Source organism: Dermacentor albipictus, chromosome 10 (genome assembly GCF_038994185.2).
Source record: "Dermacentor albipictus isolate Rhodes 1998 colony chromosome 10, USDA_Dalb.pri_finalv2, whole genome shotgun sequence".
Classification (NCBI taxonomy): Eukaryota; Metazoa; Arthropoda; class Arachnida; order Ixodida; family Ixodidae; genus Dermacentor; species Dermacentor albipictus.
In genome coordinates this window covers 44438027-44453836 of record NC_091830.1, presented here as the reverse complement: position 1 = coordinate 44453836, position 15810 = coordinate 44438027, and the positions used below count along the sequence as shown (strand labels likewise).

Here is a 15810-nt window from a genome sequence, read left to right as displayed (position 1 = left end):
CGAAATGTGTCCTTTAAATTAAACAAATCTCCTCAAATCTGGTGCAGTAGTTGCCGAAGGAGCCGATTCCTTCGTTCTCTTCAATTTATGTAGGAGCCTCTGAGCTCGAGCTTCATCTCAACGCGTACCCATGAAATCACTGGCCACGCTCGGACGTACAACAACCGATTGCGTGCGTAGTGGCAGTAAGGGTGGCGAACCTCTCGTCTTCCACGCGGCCGCCAGAGGATTGTGCCGAGAACGACGGCACATGCGAGACATGCACCTGCGAGGCAAATGGTTCGCCTGGTGCACAGCCCCAGCGTCCTACAGAAACAAACTGCTGGAGTGAACTCATGGCGCTAGTGTCTACCGGAACCGCAAGTATAAACAACACTGCACTGACGAGTACAGTAAGTAGGTTGGGCTAAAGATGCATCCTCTGGCTGCAAACTACTTCGAGAATTTACAAATTGTATCATTTTCCGCGAAGCGTCCACTTATAAGTGCAATGATTATTCCATCACCCGAGCTCCCGGGATAGCTTCCGAATCCAGTCTCTCCTGCTTTCTCATGAGGGAATCGGATGCTGCCCGTCTGAACTAAGTATGAGCCCCATAACTTGCCTCATCATCGCCGAGGCACACAGACGATGGATCCGAAAAACGTACCAAAATGAGGCACGAGTACGGTTTAAGAACTAGGCGAGCAAAGCGTGGTCGATTCAGGACCAGGTATGCACCACAGTTCCTGAGGCCATCACCATCATTACACTCGCAGGCAATGCGAGCGCGCGCGAAAGAAGAAGCAGAAGAAGACTTGCGTGTCCTGCTGCGGTCGTGCGGTCGTCCCTTCCTGCACTTCAGACGAACCTTCTCTGAGCCGTACGCCTGGGAAAGTCCTCATGGGCCGTCAGTACGATGGCAGTCTGCACCCCGTGGAGTGGGCAATCCTCGAGGCCAACCGGCAGCTGGCCGAGGAGGCCCAGAAGCCGCCGCTCTACCTGCAGGCCTTCCTGGACATGGTGCATCTGACCATAGGCTTCATCTCCTGCTGCGCCAAGGACGAGCGTGAGATGCAAGGCCCGCCGCTTTTGTTGCGACTTGGCATCACGCATTGCCGCTAGCTGCCACGCCGAACAGGGTCTATACGGAAACTTGACCACTCGATTACTTTTAGGAGATAACCCACTTGTAGGAACTTCATCTGTGTTTAGTTTTTTGAAAGACGCATCGATGCTAAACGAAATGTACTATATCACAGAACTACTAATTCTAAAAATTCTTACCCAGTTTTTTCACGCATCTTATGATGCACCCCACCCATTTTCTCAGTCTTGAGAAGAAGGCTGAGGTCTCCATTTGATTTGTTGGGCTCCTCAGAGTTCTTGTCCGGACAAAAACTTTCGCTGAGGATACCCAATTTTTGAAATAAATTATACCATGTATTTGGCGCATGATAGCCTGAGTTGCTTATGCGCCATAAAACCCAATACAATACAATGAGGCACGCGTTTACGCCCGATATCTACACGGGCGTGAGTTACGTCAGTGACGTTATAATAGAGCCTTAGCCTATCCAAGTGTGTACAGTCCGACCTCGAATTAACGGAATCTGACTTCACAAAATTTTCAATTTTACGGAGCTCTCGGTTCAAAAACATGATGCTCGGGTCTCGTGGGCATCTTTACGTTCAGATTTACCTCCATTGTAATTTAAGGAAGGCCCGAGAAAGAGAGAGAGATGATCAGTGATTTTCGCTGCGCCTTAGTGAGGCACAGGGTACACCAGAGTGCACAGAATTATTGTTACGGTGGTTGTCATTGCAGTACTGTGAAACTGGCATAGCGGCGTCGGTGGAAAAAATAATTACTAATGTGACGTAGCTCTTTTCCTTAAACGATGAGAGTTGTGCTACATGAAAACGCCATGAAGTCGTAGTGACTGAAAAAAAGAAACACCACAATACGTTCCTGAATTCTGTGACTAGCAATATGTTTCACAGTTGACGAAATACCAGTACACCGGAGATTCGGTCTCATCGACAGCGCTGAAAGCGAAATGTTGTGGTGGTTTGCTCAGCTACGAAGCTGCAGAAACCTTTTTTTTTTCCTGTGCCGGTCTTGTCAAAGAAAAACAAGAAACTACTGTACACTTACGCATGCGTCTCTGTCGACAACTTCACATCAGCAGCTGCATAGCATATAGAACTTCAGCCTTCTACGTTATACTTTCACTCATCTTCTCGAGATGGCGCCACCAGCGCTACTGCAAACGTCTACGTCACTGGTATTCCGTAAATGGCAATACGTACATGAGGAAGCTAAATCTCGGCATTTTAATTTCATTAGCAGTTTCCACAGCCTTTGGTCAGTTTAAATATGACAACGGGAAATTTTCTGTCGTAAGAGAGAAATTTTCGCTGCATTTCGGCGCATGATGCGATTCGAGGCACAGTGGCGCAAGGCAAAAATTACACAAGGTAAAGAAAAAAATGAAACCAATACAGGCACCATTTTTGTCTAATTCTTTTTTTCCTTGTGTGCTTTTTACCTTGCGCCACTGCGCCTCGAATAGCTATCCACCAACTCGCCCAACATGTTATGCTACTATATGCTTGGTGCTGTCACCACGAGAGAAATTACCGTTGCACCAAGTCAACAGAAACTGTAGTGGTGGAAACTGACCTTCGTAGTCACGTAGTAGGTCAGGTTCCCTCCTGGCGACAGTGAAATGTTGTCATGATAAGACGTGATGAGAACACTTTGTCATGCGTTGGGGTGTCGCCTTCTGTCATTGCGTTGCAACAGGGCTACAGTAAAATGGGGCCTCATTGTCGATAGGTCACTCTTGAGGGACGCTATCCCATTTGGAGCCATCACTACAACTATCACTTTTGCAGCCTGATGACTTGTTTGTTAAATATATGCAGTGCGAAAATAGCGCTGGTGGTGCTTCCCTTTCGTCGCACACCCTTTCACAGGCTTAGCCAATCATCGCGCACTGTGTGTGATATGCCCGAGACTGTTCAATCAAGAAAGCAACCTGTGGTGGAGGAGAGAGTATTGGACGTACACGAAATCTGCCATGTAATAGATAATGTGTTTGAGCGTATTTGGCAGGCACTCTGGAGAGGCGAACGGCAATTCGGAAAGTACTGAATCACTAAATATTATTTAAGTATTAATTTTTACCGCCAAAGCTAGGGGATGTGACGAAGATGAAGCGCTGCTTCAGGCTTCACATTAAGCGTTGAAAATGAAAACATTCGACGTGAAATGCAGCCATCTATTTCTATTCCATTTCTTCTACTGGCCCTCCACGACTGGTCAAAAAATTTTGCGAGTCAACCTGGACCACATGGCCTGTGTGCCACGGAACATCACGAAAACCACGAAAACTCATGTTATTCAGGTGTACAGCCTAATTAGGCATGATTATGTCAAACGAACAAACCAAATATTTTCAATGCTAGGCCTTTTTCACCACTAGCATTACGCTATTGGTCAAACTTTTCTCGGACTGCGCCCACTTCGTCTGTCCGTCACACGATGTCCCAAAGCCGTGAAAACCCACCACGTCAGAATGACATGTACGCACTATAGATGCATTAATTGCCCCGTTACGAAAGGAATAGAAGATGGCAGCCTGCCGATCGCTCTGGCCCTCGTTACTCGAAGCTGCTGGGAGGAGGGATTTCTTCCGTATACTAAATCTTCCTTGTGTTACAATATAGCGTTGTCACGCCCTTTCAGCATGTATACGACATCACTCTGCCAACTGTTCTTGGCCGAGAATCCGTTTTAGAGCTAGGCCTGTTTAGGCTTCAGTTGCACCGCCACGATTTTCCACTAGCTACAGCAAGTAAGCAAGGGGAAGTGCACCAATCGCAGACGTCAGTATCCTCATTCAACCTCCTCCTTCCTTAATATACTTTCACTGCGCCAGCTCGGACCCACCGAAACCCTCTCCCCTTTTCCGCGCTCAACGCATCTTGTCAGCTTATTAGATAAAAATACACCTACTAAGGTAGTCGACGTTATTTGCTTCCAAAGGAAACAAGTGACCTCTTACAAACGAGGCGACCATTTAGCTGGGCAGTTCAAACAACTTTGCAGGTCGCGGCCCGATTCATGCGTTGGCCGTCACGTAAATCTGACGTCAGGAAATTGGAATAAAATGAGAATGCAATAGTTTTAACAATACGGCCCCATGAATTAAACGTACGCTCATGGTATTCTAGTTTAGATTAAGGGAAATAAGCAGATTTTAGCGGACAATGTCGCTCCTACATATACCGAGAGCGGGCCTCTTAGAGTGACCTACAGCGCGATTGAGCAGAGGTTTGTGTGGCAATATTGCAGTTGACACACGAGAAAAGCAAATGCCGATGCCTTGAAGAGGTATCGCCATCCATCGCCGTCCATGAGCACCCATCAAGACAATAAATGAGTCCGTGCCATTGTTGAAAACAATGTGTAACCTCCGTGTCGTGTGCTTAGCAGCTTCGCTGGTCAACCACCTTCACAGAATAGAATGATGTTCATGATTTTTTTCTTTTCTTGTGAACCAACAGGTTTCATCAGGAGGATTGTCGAGATCAAGGGAGAGGATGGTTTGGAAACGGATTACTTAGACTACATGGTGGCTGTAAGTAAACAACGTCCAACGAACAAAAGACACTTCCTGCAAATGCTCAAAACAGAAAACAAAACACTGAATATTGGTGAACCATGTCGTGGCTTTCTTCACGACTCTTCAAATGCATAGCTTTTCCTTGAACAACGTAAAGTGTAACGTCACGTGCACTAACGTCGAGGAACCTCAAGGAAGCGCTCCTAGAACAGTTAAAGTTTAATGGTTGATTGAGTAGGGAGGTGGATGGTTTCAAAAACGTAGCGGAGTTAACGTGGTTAAAAGATGTACGATGTTCCCTATTTCTAATCGTGTGGTTAAGAGGTTCAAAACATTTGGGCTACCATCTCAAAAAAGTGTGCTTAATAGCTTTAAGACGTTTCGGGCCTGTGTAGAAGCTTGGACGTTTTGAACATATGAACTGCACCTGAAAGGTTTCTGAATGAAAGCTGAATTGACATTAAGCTATTATCCACACCATCCTGGTGAATAATGTGAAACGCCTTTAACCTGTCATATATTGGCCTCTATACTAACGCCTTTTTTGTGGCCGTCCTCCTTTTTCTTTCGACTACTAGTTATTTCGCTGCCAAGCGCGACATCGCCATAGCATCGAGTTCCAGTGTTCTATTTTACGACTTCGTTTATTATAATGTGCGCATGTCGCTTGAATAATGAACTCAGGTTAAAGTGACAGCAAAGAGCAATGTGAACTGTGCTGCACTAGTAAATTGTGCTTCTACGACATCAAGAAAGCCACTGTTACCTTGAGAGGATGTGTGATAAGGCCAGGAAAGAATCAAGGAATACCAGTGGCGACGCCACCTTGAAGTTCCCGAACCAGCTCATCATGACGTCACCTACTTTGACGTCCGCTCGGGCCTGGTTAATACTGCTACCGGTAAAGGTGAACTAAATTGCATTTTCATGGAGCCAAGGCGTTAATTTAGCAGATTCTCTTTAGCATTACCGGCACCCCACAAGAGCCCAAATAAGACAAAATGTTTCCAAATCGATGACGTCAAATTGACGCGCAAACCCTGAGCTTCCGGCTCGAAACTCTGAAGAAAAAAATGGAAGTTTGGCCTAATAAACATCTTCTTACGGTGAAATTAAGAAAAAAATTGGAGGACGCTTAAGCTTCGCCTTCAAGAGTGGGACGCGACAGCGTTCCCGTCGACCCGCCAAGGGGTATAAGACAATGCGCTACGGCACAGCAATCACTTACGATGCGCCCCGCATCGGACTTAGCGCCCACCTATCACGCGGTGAACGTCGAGCAACGCAGCGTTCGGCGCGACAACGAAACGTGCGCCTGAGCGAACGAAACGAACCAAAGAACTCGGTGTCTCGGAGGGGAAACGATCTACGCCAGCCAAACGTCGTGATCGGCACGGGCAGAGAGATAGATAGTAATCTAAACCGGAAGCACGGCGAAGCGTCGTCAGGGGAGAGGGAGTCCCGCGACGCGCCTGGCAGCGGTCCCAATGCGCGCGCGGCGCGCCTCCTGTCGGGGCAGCGCCGTACATTGAGAGGAGGGGGTCTTCTGTGTTTGCCGCAAGATGGCTCTGCGTGTGCGGAAAGCGCAAAAGAAATGCGGCGGAAACGCACTTCGCAACTCGTGTAATTGTGACTTCTGTACGTTACATGTTCATAATTACCGATATACACCGCAGTATAACTTTCCACGGCTGGTTTCGAAGGCAACACCGCATTCACTAGAGGCGCGTTTGCACCGCTTGGAAGCATCGAACTCGTGGCTGAGTGGTAGCGTCTCTGTCTCACACTCCGGAGACCCGGGTTCGATTCCCACCGGGCCAATCTTGGAAGTTGCTTTTTATTTATGAAGCGCCTGCCGTGATTTATCGCTCACGGTCAACGCCGCCGACGCCGACACCCGACGCCGACGACACCGGCTTTTCTGCGACACGAGCTCCTTAACGCTATCGCGTTAAAAATTAACGGGTGCGTTCTAAAACAATGTTATCTTTACTGTGCCTGTGCGAAATTCTACGACAGTTATTGCTGTTGCGTAAGCGTTTAGGAGCTAATATCTCAAACGGCCGCGCGCAGCTGTTCTCCTACGAGCCCTTGCTGGGCGCTGTGGTGGTGCTGGCCCTGGCCCTCTTCCTGGGCTCGGTGTTCTGCGGCCTGTTCTTCGTGCTCATGCGAATGGTGGGAGCGTTCGGCGGCCGCAAGGTGCAGAACATCACCGGCTACTACATGCTCGCGCTACGGCTGCACACCGTCACCATGACGCTGCTCGCGGGCCTCAACATGTGAGTGTGTATGCGTATCCACGCTTGCTACGCTTGTACACTGGCGAGAACATCGGAAGACTGCAAAATCGTGACGATGATGCAATATTATCTGCGTTCGGGGGAGTCTGCAGTAACGTATGCAGCCAATGGGCGCGCATTATACTTGCCCATTCGGACCATGTCTGCACGGAAATGTGTTAACACGGCAAGCTGGGCGAGTTGGTGATTGAACATGTTCCTATGGGCGGGCAGCGTAACCCGGACAAAAGACAAGAGGAAGTACACAATACAAGCGCATACTAACAACAGGTTTTTTTTTCCGAACAAGGTACTAAAATTTACAGAAAATCTAAACACGTGTGAAGTGACGCTTACAAGGTTGAAAGGGTGTTAGCCTATCTTGCGGTTCGAAAACTCAGTTTCCTTATCCTGCAGAGTGATCGAAGTCTGGCTGACGCACGCGCCTGAGTTTACATGCATGAAGTAGGCTTCCACAATCTCGCGGTTTATTTGATTCATATTTTATACAATATTTCCGTTTGTTCAAACGTAGGTTTGCATAAGCAATCTCTACAATGCGCGGCCAGATTAGAACCTGTTGCATTCCCGATCGCACCTTGGTGCTCCCTAAGGCGGATGTTAAGGCAGCGTCCCGCCTGCCCAAAGTACAATTTGCCGCATGAAAGTGGAATGACGTAGACCAGTCCCACAGAGTATGCCACAAGCTGCCCCGAGTGTTTGACGCGGCACATAGCCTTGGATGCCTGTTTAGGTCTATTGACAAGATTGCAAATCTTGTTTAACGAGTTCCTTGCTGAAAAGACGACTTGAAAACCATATATCATGACTCACTTTTTTAACCCATGCCCCATCTGATGTACATAAGGGATGACTGCTTACTTTTTTACTTTTTCGATCTGCGTTTGGAGTGCTTCCCCTTTCTTTATTTTCTTCACTAGCCCTTCACATATTGACACGATAATAGATTTTGGAAAACCGACCTTCTCTAGACAATTGACTTGTTGCGAAAAGCTCAGATTGGCGAGGTGGTGGCAAAACTTCCCAAGTGCGGAACCTAAACACGTCATAGCAATTCCTCTTTTCACTAGTTTTGAGTGTGCCGAGGCGTAGTTTAGAATTGGTTTGCTTGTCCTGGGGTTATATTGCCAACAAATATGTTACCCTGTTAATCTTAACTGCAAATCCAAAAATGGAATTTCATTATTAATCGGCAGTTCATGAGTAATTATAATTAATAGTGAAATTCAATGTACCCGTATGCTAGCCTATGTGCCCTTTTCACCCTTGTAAGCGTCACTTTACACGCGTTTACATTTTCTGCATATTTTAGTACCTTGTTTAGAAAAATAAACCGGTTGTTAGTCTGCGCTCGTATCGCGCACTTCCTCTTGTCTTTCATCCGGGTTGCGCTGCCCAACCATAGGAGCATGCAGAAATGTGTCCTTTCTTATTTTTACATAGACACAAATATTGTTGTTGTAGTTGTGGTTGTAGTTTAGTAAGGCAGTGGTGCCTCGGTTGACCAGCCTAATTGTGGGCGCGAACTGTATTGGTCGTAAACCAAGCTAGTGCTTCCCGTAGAAAAACAGTGTAAGTGTGGATGATCCGTTCAGACTCCATGGAATTCAGCAAAAATTATTTTTTAAACACATAAAGACAAGTGTTCGCTTCGGTGTTGTACAGCGTAGTGCAGTAAAGTGATCGTATGAAGAAAATTAACAGTCAATGGAAGGTACACGCACACGGGTGAATGACATATGGCTATTGGTGGAAGTCATAATCACTCTCAATGATATTTTTACACCAAAGCTGTCTACGGCTAGGATGCCGCAATTTCTTCGTGGCCTAACGTACGTCGACAGAAAACTACAGTCATCTATGGCTCGTACTACCAAATGCAATGGCTCATAACCCCGTAAAGCAAAGGCCTCAAGTACTCTGCAAAATGAAGCGAACAGCGCATACATTCTTTGGAAACACGCATGCAACATACTCAATAAATGACAAGCTCAAAACAAGCATCCGAACCACATAACTGATGACAAGGTGCTCCTGCGTCTACACGCAATGCGATGCACGTGGCACTCCCCGCATGCGTTTTCCGGTAAGGATTACTGCTGCGCAAGCTGCCTCGGCGACGGCAGCTTGACTGCAGCATACGATGCAGCGCGTGACGTAACTACACTTGTGAACGTAAAAGAATAACCCACCTAGCAATTGGTTTCTATTGTCAACGTGCTATGGGAAGGCCCCGTATAGTGAGGACTCCTGAAGAGCAGCGTGTGGACGAGGCACGGCGAATTTCTCTGCTCTCCCGGTCCACTCTTTGTAGGTGAACGAAGTAGCCGCGCAAGCCACGTCGCAGGTCGTCGAAACGTCTTAGGCTTATAATTAGGTGAATTACATGTGGACGTCGCCACGCCAATAATTTCAACTTATGCCGCAATGGCTACTGGTTCTAGTTGTTTACAGCTTCGCTGTCCAACCAACTTCACAGCGTGGATTAGAGACCTTTCCTTTTTTTAAGCATCCTGGTGATCTTTCGTCCTCTCTTCTTTATCTCTTTGCTGCAGGCTCAGTGCAAGCAAGATATCTGTGCAATATGATTTTATTTTCCTGCCCTCCACAACCCTACAAAAATTAAAGACGGAATTTGTCTTTCATGAGGTTCAACGCTGCGTGCGTTGCAGTTATTATACATGCTGTGTTGCTCAAAACAATCCTGACACTCATTCCATTTTTCTCGAATATAATTGATGCCGTCTCTTCTAGCCTCCCACTTCTCATCCCTTTCCTGAGCAGCAAGTTCTTCGGGAAGGTCTTTCACATGCTCAATATAGCAACGTGCTCTCGCAAGCAACATGTTGCTTGTTTCAAGACACGTGGAATAAGATAGGGCTGTTGCTCTGTTCCATATAGATGCAGTAAACGTCGCAGACTGGTGTAAAAGTAACCAAATAAATGTTAATGCACGAAAAATGCAATCAGTCTGTTTCAGAAATCCCTTAAAAGTTCCTGATGACACACTGCCTGCCCATTTGCATGGCTCCGACTGTTTGAATTGTGACTGTACACCGACTGAATGTGTAGACCGTGTTAAATATCTAGGAGTTCACTTTGACAACGACTTATCACGGAACGCTGACACGGCTTCCATTTGTACTAAACTTCACCGAGCTGCGCGCTTACTTCACCACGTTCGGAGTTATGCTCCTATTAAAATAAAGAACATGATCGTGTATGCGTTAGCTTATTCTCATATAAGATATGGTACCTGCTGTTTCTTTAATTGCAGCACCTTACGGAAATCCAAAGTAGACAGTCTATTGCAGAATATTGTAAAAAAGTGTAGCCTACAACACAAAGATTGATATGGATAATCTATTCAGGCCTCTGAATAGTCCAAACTTTGATTCAGTGTTTCTCTCTCTTGTTGTGCCGCGATATTTATGGAACAAAAAATTTTGCGTACGCACTCTAAAGCAGCTGAATATACGCAATCATTCTGCATATGTTGTTCCTCGAACAGGAACTAATTATCGCAAAGGGCAAGGACAATATTATATTCCTAATTTGTTTAATGAACTCCCCACCTTAGTACTGGAGCAAGAAAGTTTATTTGGCTTAAACAACGCCTTAAAAGAAGGGATGTAAAAGTAATGTTCCTCGTATGAAGTTACCTGTTTATTTGTGTGTAATGGTTCGAACATCGTACCTGTATCCACTTCCCGGCTTTCCTACAGTGCATTCACCAATTCAGTGCACATTCACGTAACAGTGTGACCCGTCTTGTTTGACGACGAAAGGTAGCACCTTCGTCACTCTATATTTTGCGTTTCTTGGTAATTTGCTTTGCATGTGCTCTTGAAAACGAAGAGGTTTAGTTTGTATTTTGGAATCATTAGCTACGCTCGAGAACCCGCGAATGTGATTTTACCGCGACTGTAAGGTCCCTGCCATACAAGCCCTCGGAACACTTCGGCAGACCCGGCAAGAAATGCATGTACATAAGAACTCGCAATGAATGTTATTGTTGTTGTAGTTGTTGTCGTTGTTGTTGTTGTTGTTGTCATCGTCGTCGTCGTCGTCGTCGTCGTCGTTGTTGTTGTCGTTGTCGTTGTTGTTGTTGTTGTTGTTGTTGTTGTTGTTGTTGTTGTTGTTGTTGTTGTTGTTGTTGTTGTTTATTTAATTCTTTCGCGCAGCGTGTCCCTGGCCTGGCTCTACGGCAGCGCGACTCGGCTGGTGACGTCGCACGAGAACAGCGTAAAAGTGATGCACGAAGGTCACAATTTCATCAAGAGCAGAATCTTAGAAGGCTTGAACGTAAGTGTGTGCAGCCCACAGTTGCCGATAGACGGTATTCCAAAAGCGAAGCGCAACGAGAAAAGATAATGCAAATGCAAGCTCAAATGCAAGCCTTTGCGGTAGATAACGAATGTGTTATCGAGGCACGTAGATAGAACCGCGCGGGAGATCACTGAAGCTTCTCCTTATTAGCGAGATTCCGGTGACGTGTGCGTTCCAAGGCCGTCTCTGATACTGCATAAGTCAGAGACTGATGACATCTCTCTAAGTTATTTTTTTGTTGTCATTTTTTGTCCTTTTTTTTCATTTAACGTGTGCGTGTGCTATGCAATATACATTCGTGTTTCCGACGAGAAACTCTAGTCGGCGCTCGTGTCGTACTTCTTTCTCGTCCCTTGCTTTTCGCACCGTACTTCGTAAGTACGGGAGACTGACGCACCCATCATTCTGTACTTGTAAGGAAACTTCAGAAGATCCTAAGGCCAGCTAAGCAAATGACGAAAAAAAAAATATTAGACGTGTTATTCTGTTTCGTTGTCACCTGAGCCATAGTTTCGTTTTCCCACGTTAGTGACAACGCTCGTGCTCGTACCCCTGCCCACTAATCACACACGCGCCCCTTCTTTCCGCGCAGTGGTGGCTTTGTGCTGTGATCGTGCCAAGAATTTAGACATGCTCGCCCGAATCAAGGATCCTGATTCAATTCGTTTCTATAGTGCGCACGGCCCTTGTGTGCGCGTCCTAATCCTTATCTTCATGAACCGGAGACGTTGTTCTCCGCTCCGTGCCGCTCATTGGGCGATCCGTGTGTTTTCTTGTCTGCTTTCATCGTGATCCTCACCCGCCGTGATAGCCTATAGTGATTGTGGCTTTCTGCCGCCGAAGGAAGGAAGGAAAAAGTAGAGAAGGAAAGGCAGGGAGGTTAACCAGTTTAGCTTAGCCGGTTTGCTACCCTACACATGGGAGAGGGATGGGAGCAATGAAAGATGGGGAAGGGGGGAGAGAGAGAAAGCACATATCACAGCACACACACATCGTCCGTTAGAGTCCATCAATCTGGCATGGCATGTGATATCCCTTTCCTGCCGCCGAGCTCAACGTTGTGGGTACGATGCCGGGCGCGATGGCCGCATTTCGATGGGGGCAAATTGCTAAAAAATCATTTGCAGAAATCATCCATTGGGATTGTCAATGCAGGCGAATAGTACGAAAGAACGAACGAATGAACGTGTTCCTTGCCGATGTCGCCTACTGAACACCCACTAGCCTCCAAAAAACTGGCAAAATAATGACAAATAAAAGTATTGGCCTTAGAGGCACTCTTGCATGCAGATTTAGGTGCCAAAATAAAGAATTGAAGGTTGTCAGAATCAATCCGCAGTCCCACACTACGGCGTATATTTTAGTCAGATCGTTGTATTCGTTTCTAAAACCCGAGAACTTTTTCTTTCGTTTGTTGCCACCCAATTTTCTGCCTGTTTACTACTGCACTAGAACGCACTGTAAAAGAGTTAGTCTTTGAGTTGTTTGGTGCATCGCGTTTTAGCGGAAAAAATTAACTTTCGGACTTTAGGTGCCAAAACTGCAGACACATACGCAGGCGGTCTTAAATTGGTCTTGCGTAAGCAGGGTCTTCGCGCGTCGTGTACGTGCCAGCTGCGGAAGTTAAAATAAAACTGTCTAATGTTCATATTCACAGCGTATTGCTACTTGGTGCTTTTATTAGTAGTAGTAGTAGCAGTAGTATTACCGTTATTTTCACTATTAGGAGTTGAAGACCTCCGTGGAAACTGCTCGATCCTCCAGGAAGGGCATCGCCGACCTCATCAGCAAATCTCAAGCAGGTAATGCATCTCCCGGTCAATGTCTGTGAAGTATTTCTCCAGGAAATGTTCCAACGTCCGCGAGTAGGCGGTTTAAATGCGTGACGTCGTGGTGTAACCTCATCTGCGCGGGATTTCGGGCGCGGAGACCGAAATGGTCATCGCTGAAGACGTCTCCATTGCCGAGACAACTATTGTTTCAGCGACGGCCACTTAATTTGAGTTTTGGGGGTACAATAAGATTACCATGCTGGCATCGAAACGTCAATTTCGTCGTTTCTTGGTCAGTGACGAGATTCATAATTGCTGTGCTAATTTTTCGTTAACTCTAAGCAATTAGTCTGCTAGGCCCCGAGCATCAATCGTCAAAATCTGTGACGTCACTGCGGGGCGGAGCGAAAGCATCAAGGTGCCGTCGCCACCCTTGTTTAGTTCTCGCGTCTTTTCTGGCTAACTAAGCCTATTCTCGTCGTTAGAGTGGCTTGGTTTGTATTGTAGAAGGGATATACGGTGTGCGTAAAGACAACGTATAACTTTGCACTGCAAACCGGAAACACTAGGGTTCATTATGGTGCTTTACCAACTAGCTGAACGTCAAGCCTTCCTCGAAGCAATACACGGTGTATGATATGCGCTGTTAGTGGAAATAATCAATCAGTTCATCGAAAATTTATTCACACGTACCCGGGTATCTTTAAGCTGCATAAAGATCATGGAACACACCTGTTCTCGCTCATCATAACGTTTACTGAAAAGTTGTGTGATATCAGTGTGTTGTTCATTGTTGTTCATTGTCAACAATATTGGGGCCAGCTGGCGGTGAGACTTATAGAAGTTGATTCGGGCCCAACGCATCCATATGTATCTCAGCTTTACGCGGGCTCCAGCCACGTCGATAACCCGGAATTCTGAATATTGCCCCCCCCCCCTCTACTTCGGCCACCTCTCGAGCTGCATCGCAACACAGTAACTTAAATCAATGAGATGCAATAAAAAGACAACGTGATATTTCAAAAAATAAGCCGAATATCAACAACTCTCACTCAGCAACGTCGAGCGAGTATACTTCCTTGCAATTACGTACGCATTTACGACACCTGATCGTAAATGCGCATGCTACTAGAAGTGCATACCCACTCCCCGTTGCTAAGTAAAGGTCCATGAAATTCGAGCGGCCTTTACAAACATCATGCTGTATATTTAGTTATGCTGGTGCAATGCGGTGGTTTCACAGATAGCCGAAGGTGCAATGTCCAAAATTCCAGGACATGAGCAAAGTGTGTGTATATATATATATATATATTATGAGCAAGGTCTATTTCATAGTACGATCTACATTACTTTTTTTTCAACGCGACATATTCTGGTTACCCAACTGTATCTTTAAGATCTTGTTTGCATTTAAAATGATGGACGAAGTGCCCCTTTTTCAATTTATGCCTGAACCACGTTACAGTAGGACGTCACCGATTTCAAGACGTCTTCTCCTGCTTCAACTGCGAATCTTTGTTCAAAGAATTCCTCAGGAATCAATATATCTAATGACTTTCAGTTTCTCTATAGTACAGTGCAATATTGAGTTAGCGTTAAAAAGTCCCCAGCAGACGTTCTCTACATATCGAGACATAGCGAACTTACCTAATTCCTAGGTTTCTACTATCGCTCATAATTGCTTCCTGTAACGGTGCTTCAGCTTGAGAAAGTGTTGAAAAGGCCATGAAGTCATTTTTTTTTCGTACCGCTGAACACATATGCCTCGACTTTACGAAATTCTCGCGTTAACGAAATTTTCTGCTGAAAGTGCCACTTCGTTATATCGGAGTTCGACTGTATTATGCCACTCGTGATAAACGCATAGGAAATGTACGCGCAAAGCTTTCTAGCCGCTTCCACTATAAGGAGACATTTATTTGTCCTTGTTTGTTGCTGTTTCCTTTGCTATCTTTCTTTTTTCTTCAGAATACTTAAACCAACTGCAGAAGCACGTCGGCCTGATCCTAGAGAAGTCTGGTCTTCCGTCGGAAGAACAAGTCACTGATATCAGTAACTGTACGTAACACAAGATCACGCATTGCGTGTTTGGCGCAGCAGCAGAAATATTGTTTTTTTTTTCATTAGGGGGCATTCACTGAGCTGGCCTTGCTAACCCAGACTCGATGGTTGCAGCCAGTTAAGCCTATCGTTACCTGCAGTCCTGCCGGTATCCTTGAAAAGAAACGTTTACAATCATTACATTCTACAGGTACCAGTGTTTGTCGCAGAAGTTTTTGGGTTAACAAAGAAGATTGAAAAGAAATTAAGGAACGAACAACGAGCGATGGAACAAAAAATCTTAGTTGCAACTTTGATACACCAACTAGCCCAAATTGCTGCCTTGCTGCCTGCATCTTGGCTTCCAACTTTGGTGCGTAACAACGAAACATTTTTGTGTTAGTGTATACGTAACCAGTGTACAAGCTTTACACAGTACAATAATTTTGTAGACCGTACAGATAGTCCAAGCATTAATGCTTTTATTGGCCTGCAAGGTAAGCAAACTTAAACGGAGACTAAGGATTTCGCAATGAACAACACGGGACGAAAGAATGCTACGTGGCATATATAAAATGCGCAGCGTCCCATTGTGTGGCACAAACAAAATTGTAAATTGTCTTTCACAGTCTGCAAGGACGTGACTAAAGTAAGTATTGACTATCGCAATCAGCGCGCATCTCTCTTCTCATCACCGTTTACGCTGCTAGAAAAAGCCCCGTAATGTTTATCCTTATCGAAGAACACCACAACGT

At 45.8% G+C, this 15810-nt stretch overlaps 1 protein-coding gene across 3 annotated transcripts in view; it reads left to right on the top strand.

Moving 5' to 3' along the window:
• The first annotated feature begins 772 nt into the window (after nucleotides 1-772).
• LOC139050646 (uncharacterized) overlaps nucleotides 773-15810 on the top strand; it is a 53800-nt gene continuing 38762 nt past the window's right edge. For 2 of the 3 annotated variants that reach the window (XM_070527236.1, XM_070527235.1), the window contains exons 1-7: nucleotides 773-1049; nucleotides 4556-4629; nucleotides 6688-6893; nucleotides 11099-11219; nucleotides 12970-13045; nucleotides 14984-15073; nucleotides 15685-15704. In XM_070527236.1, the coding sequence (XP_070383337.1) occupies nucleotides 884-1049; nucleotides 4556-4629; nucleotides 6688-6893; nucleotides 11099-11219; nucleotides 12970-13045; nucleotides 14984-15073; nucleotides 15685-15704 (753 nt within the window). In that variant the 5' untranslated portion in view covers nucleotides 773-883. The remainder of the gene's footprint in view (nucleotides 1050-4555; nucleotides 4630-6687; nucleotides 6894-11098; nucleotides 11220-12969; nucleotides 13046-14983; nucleotides 15074-15684; nucleotides 15705-15810) is intronic. The other variant, XM_070527237.1, reaches the window with a different exon arrangement.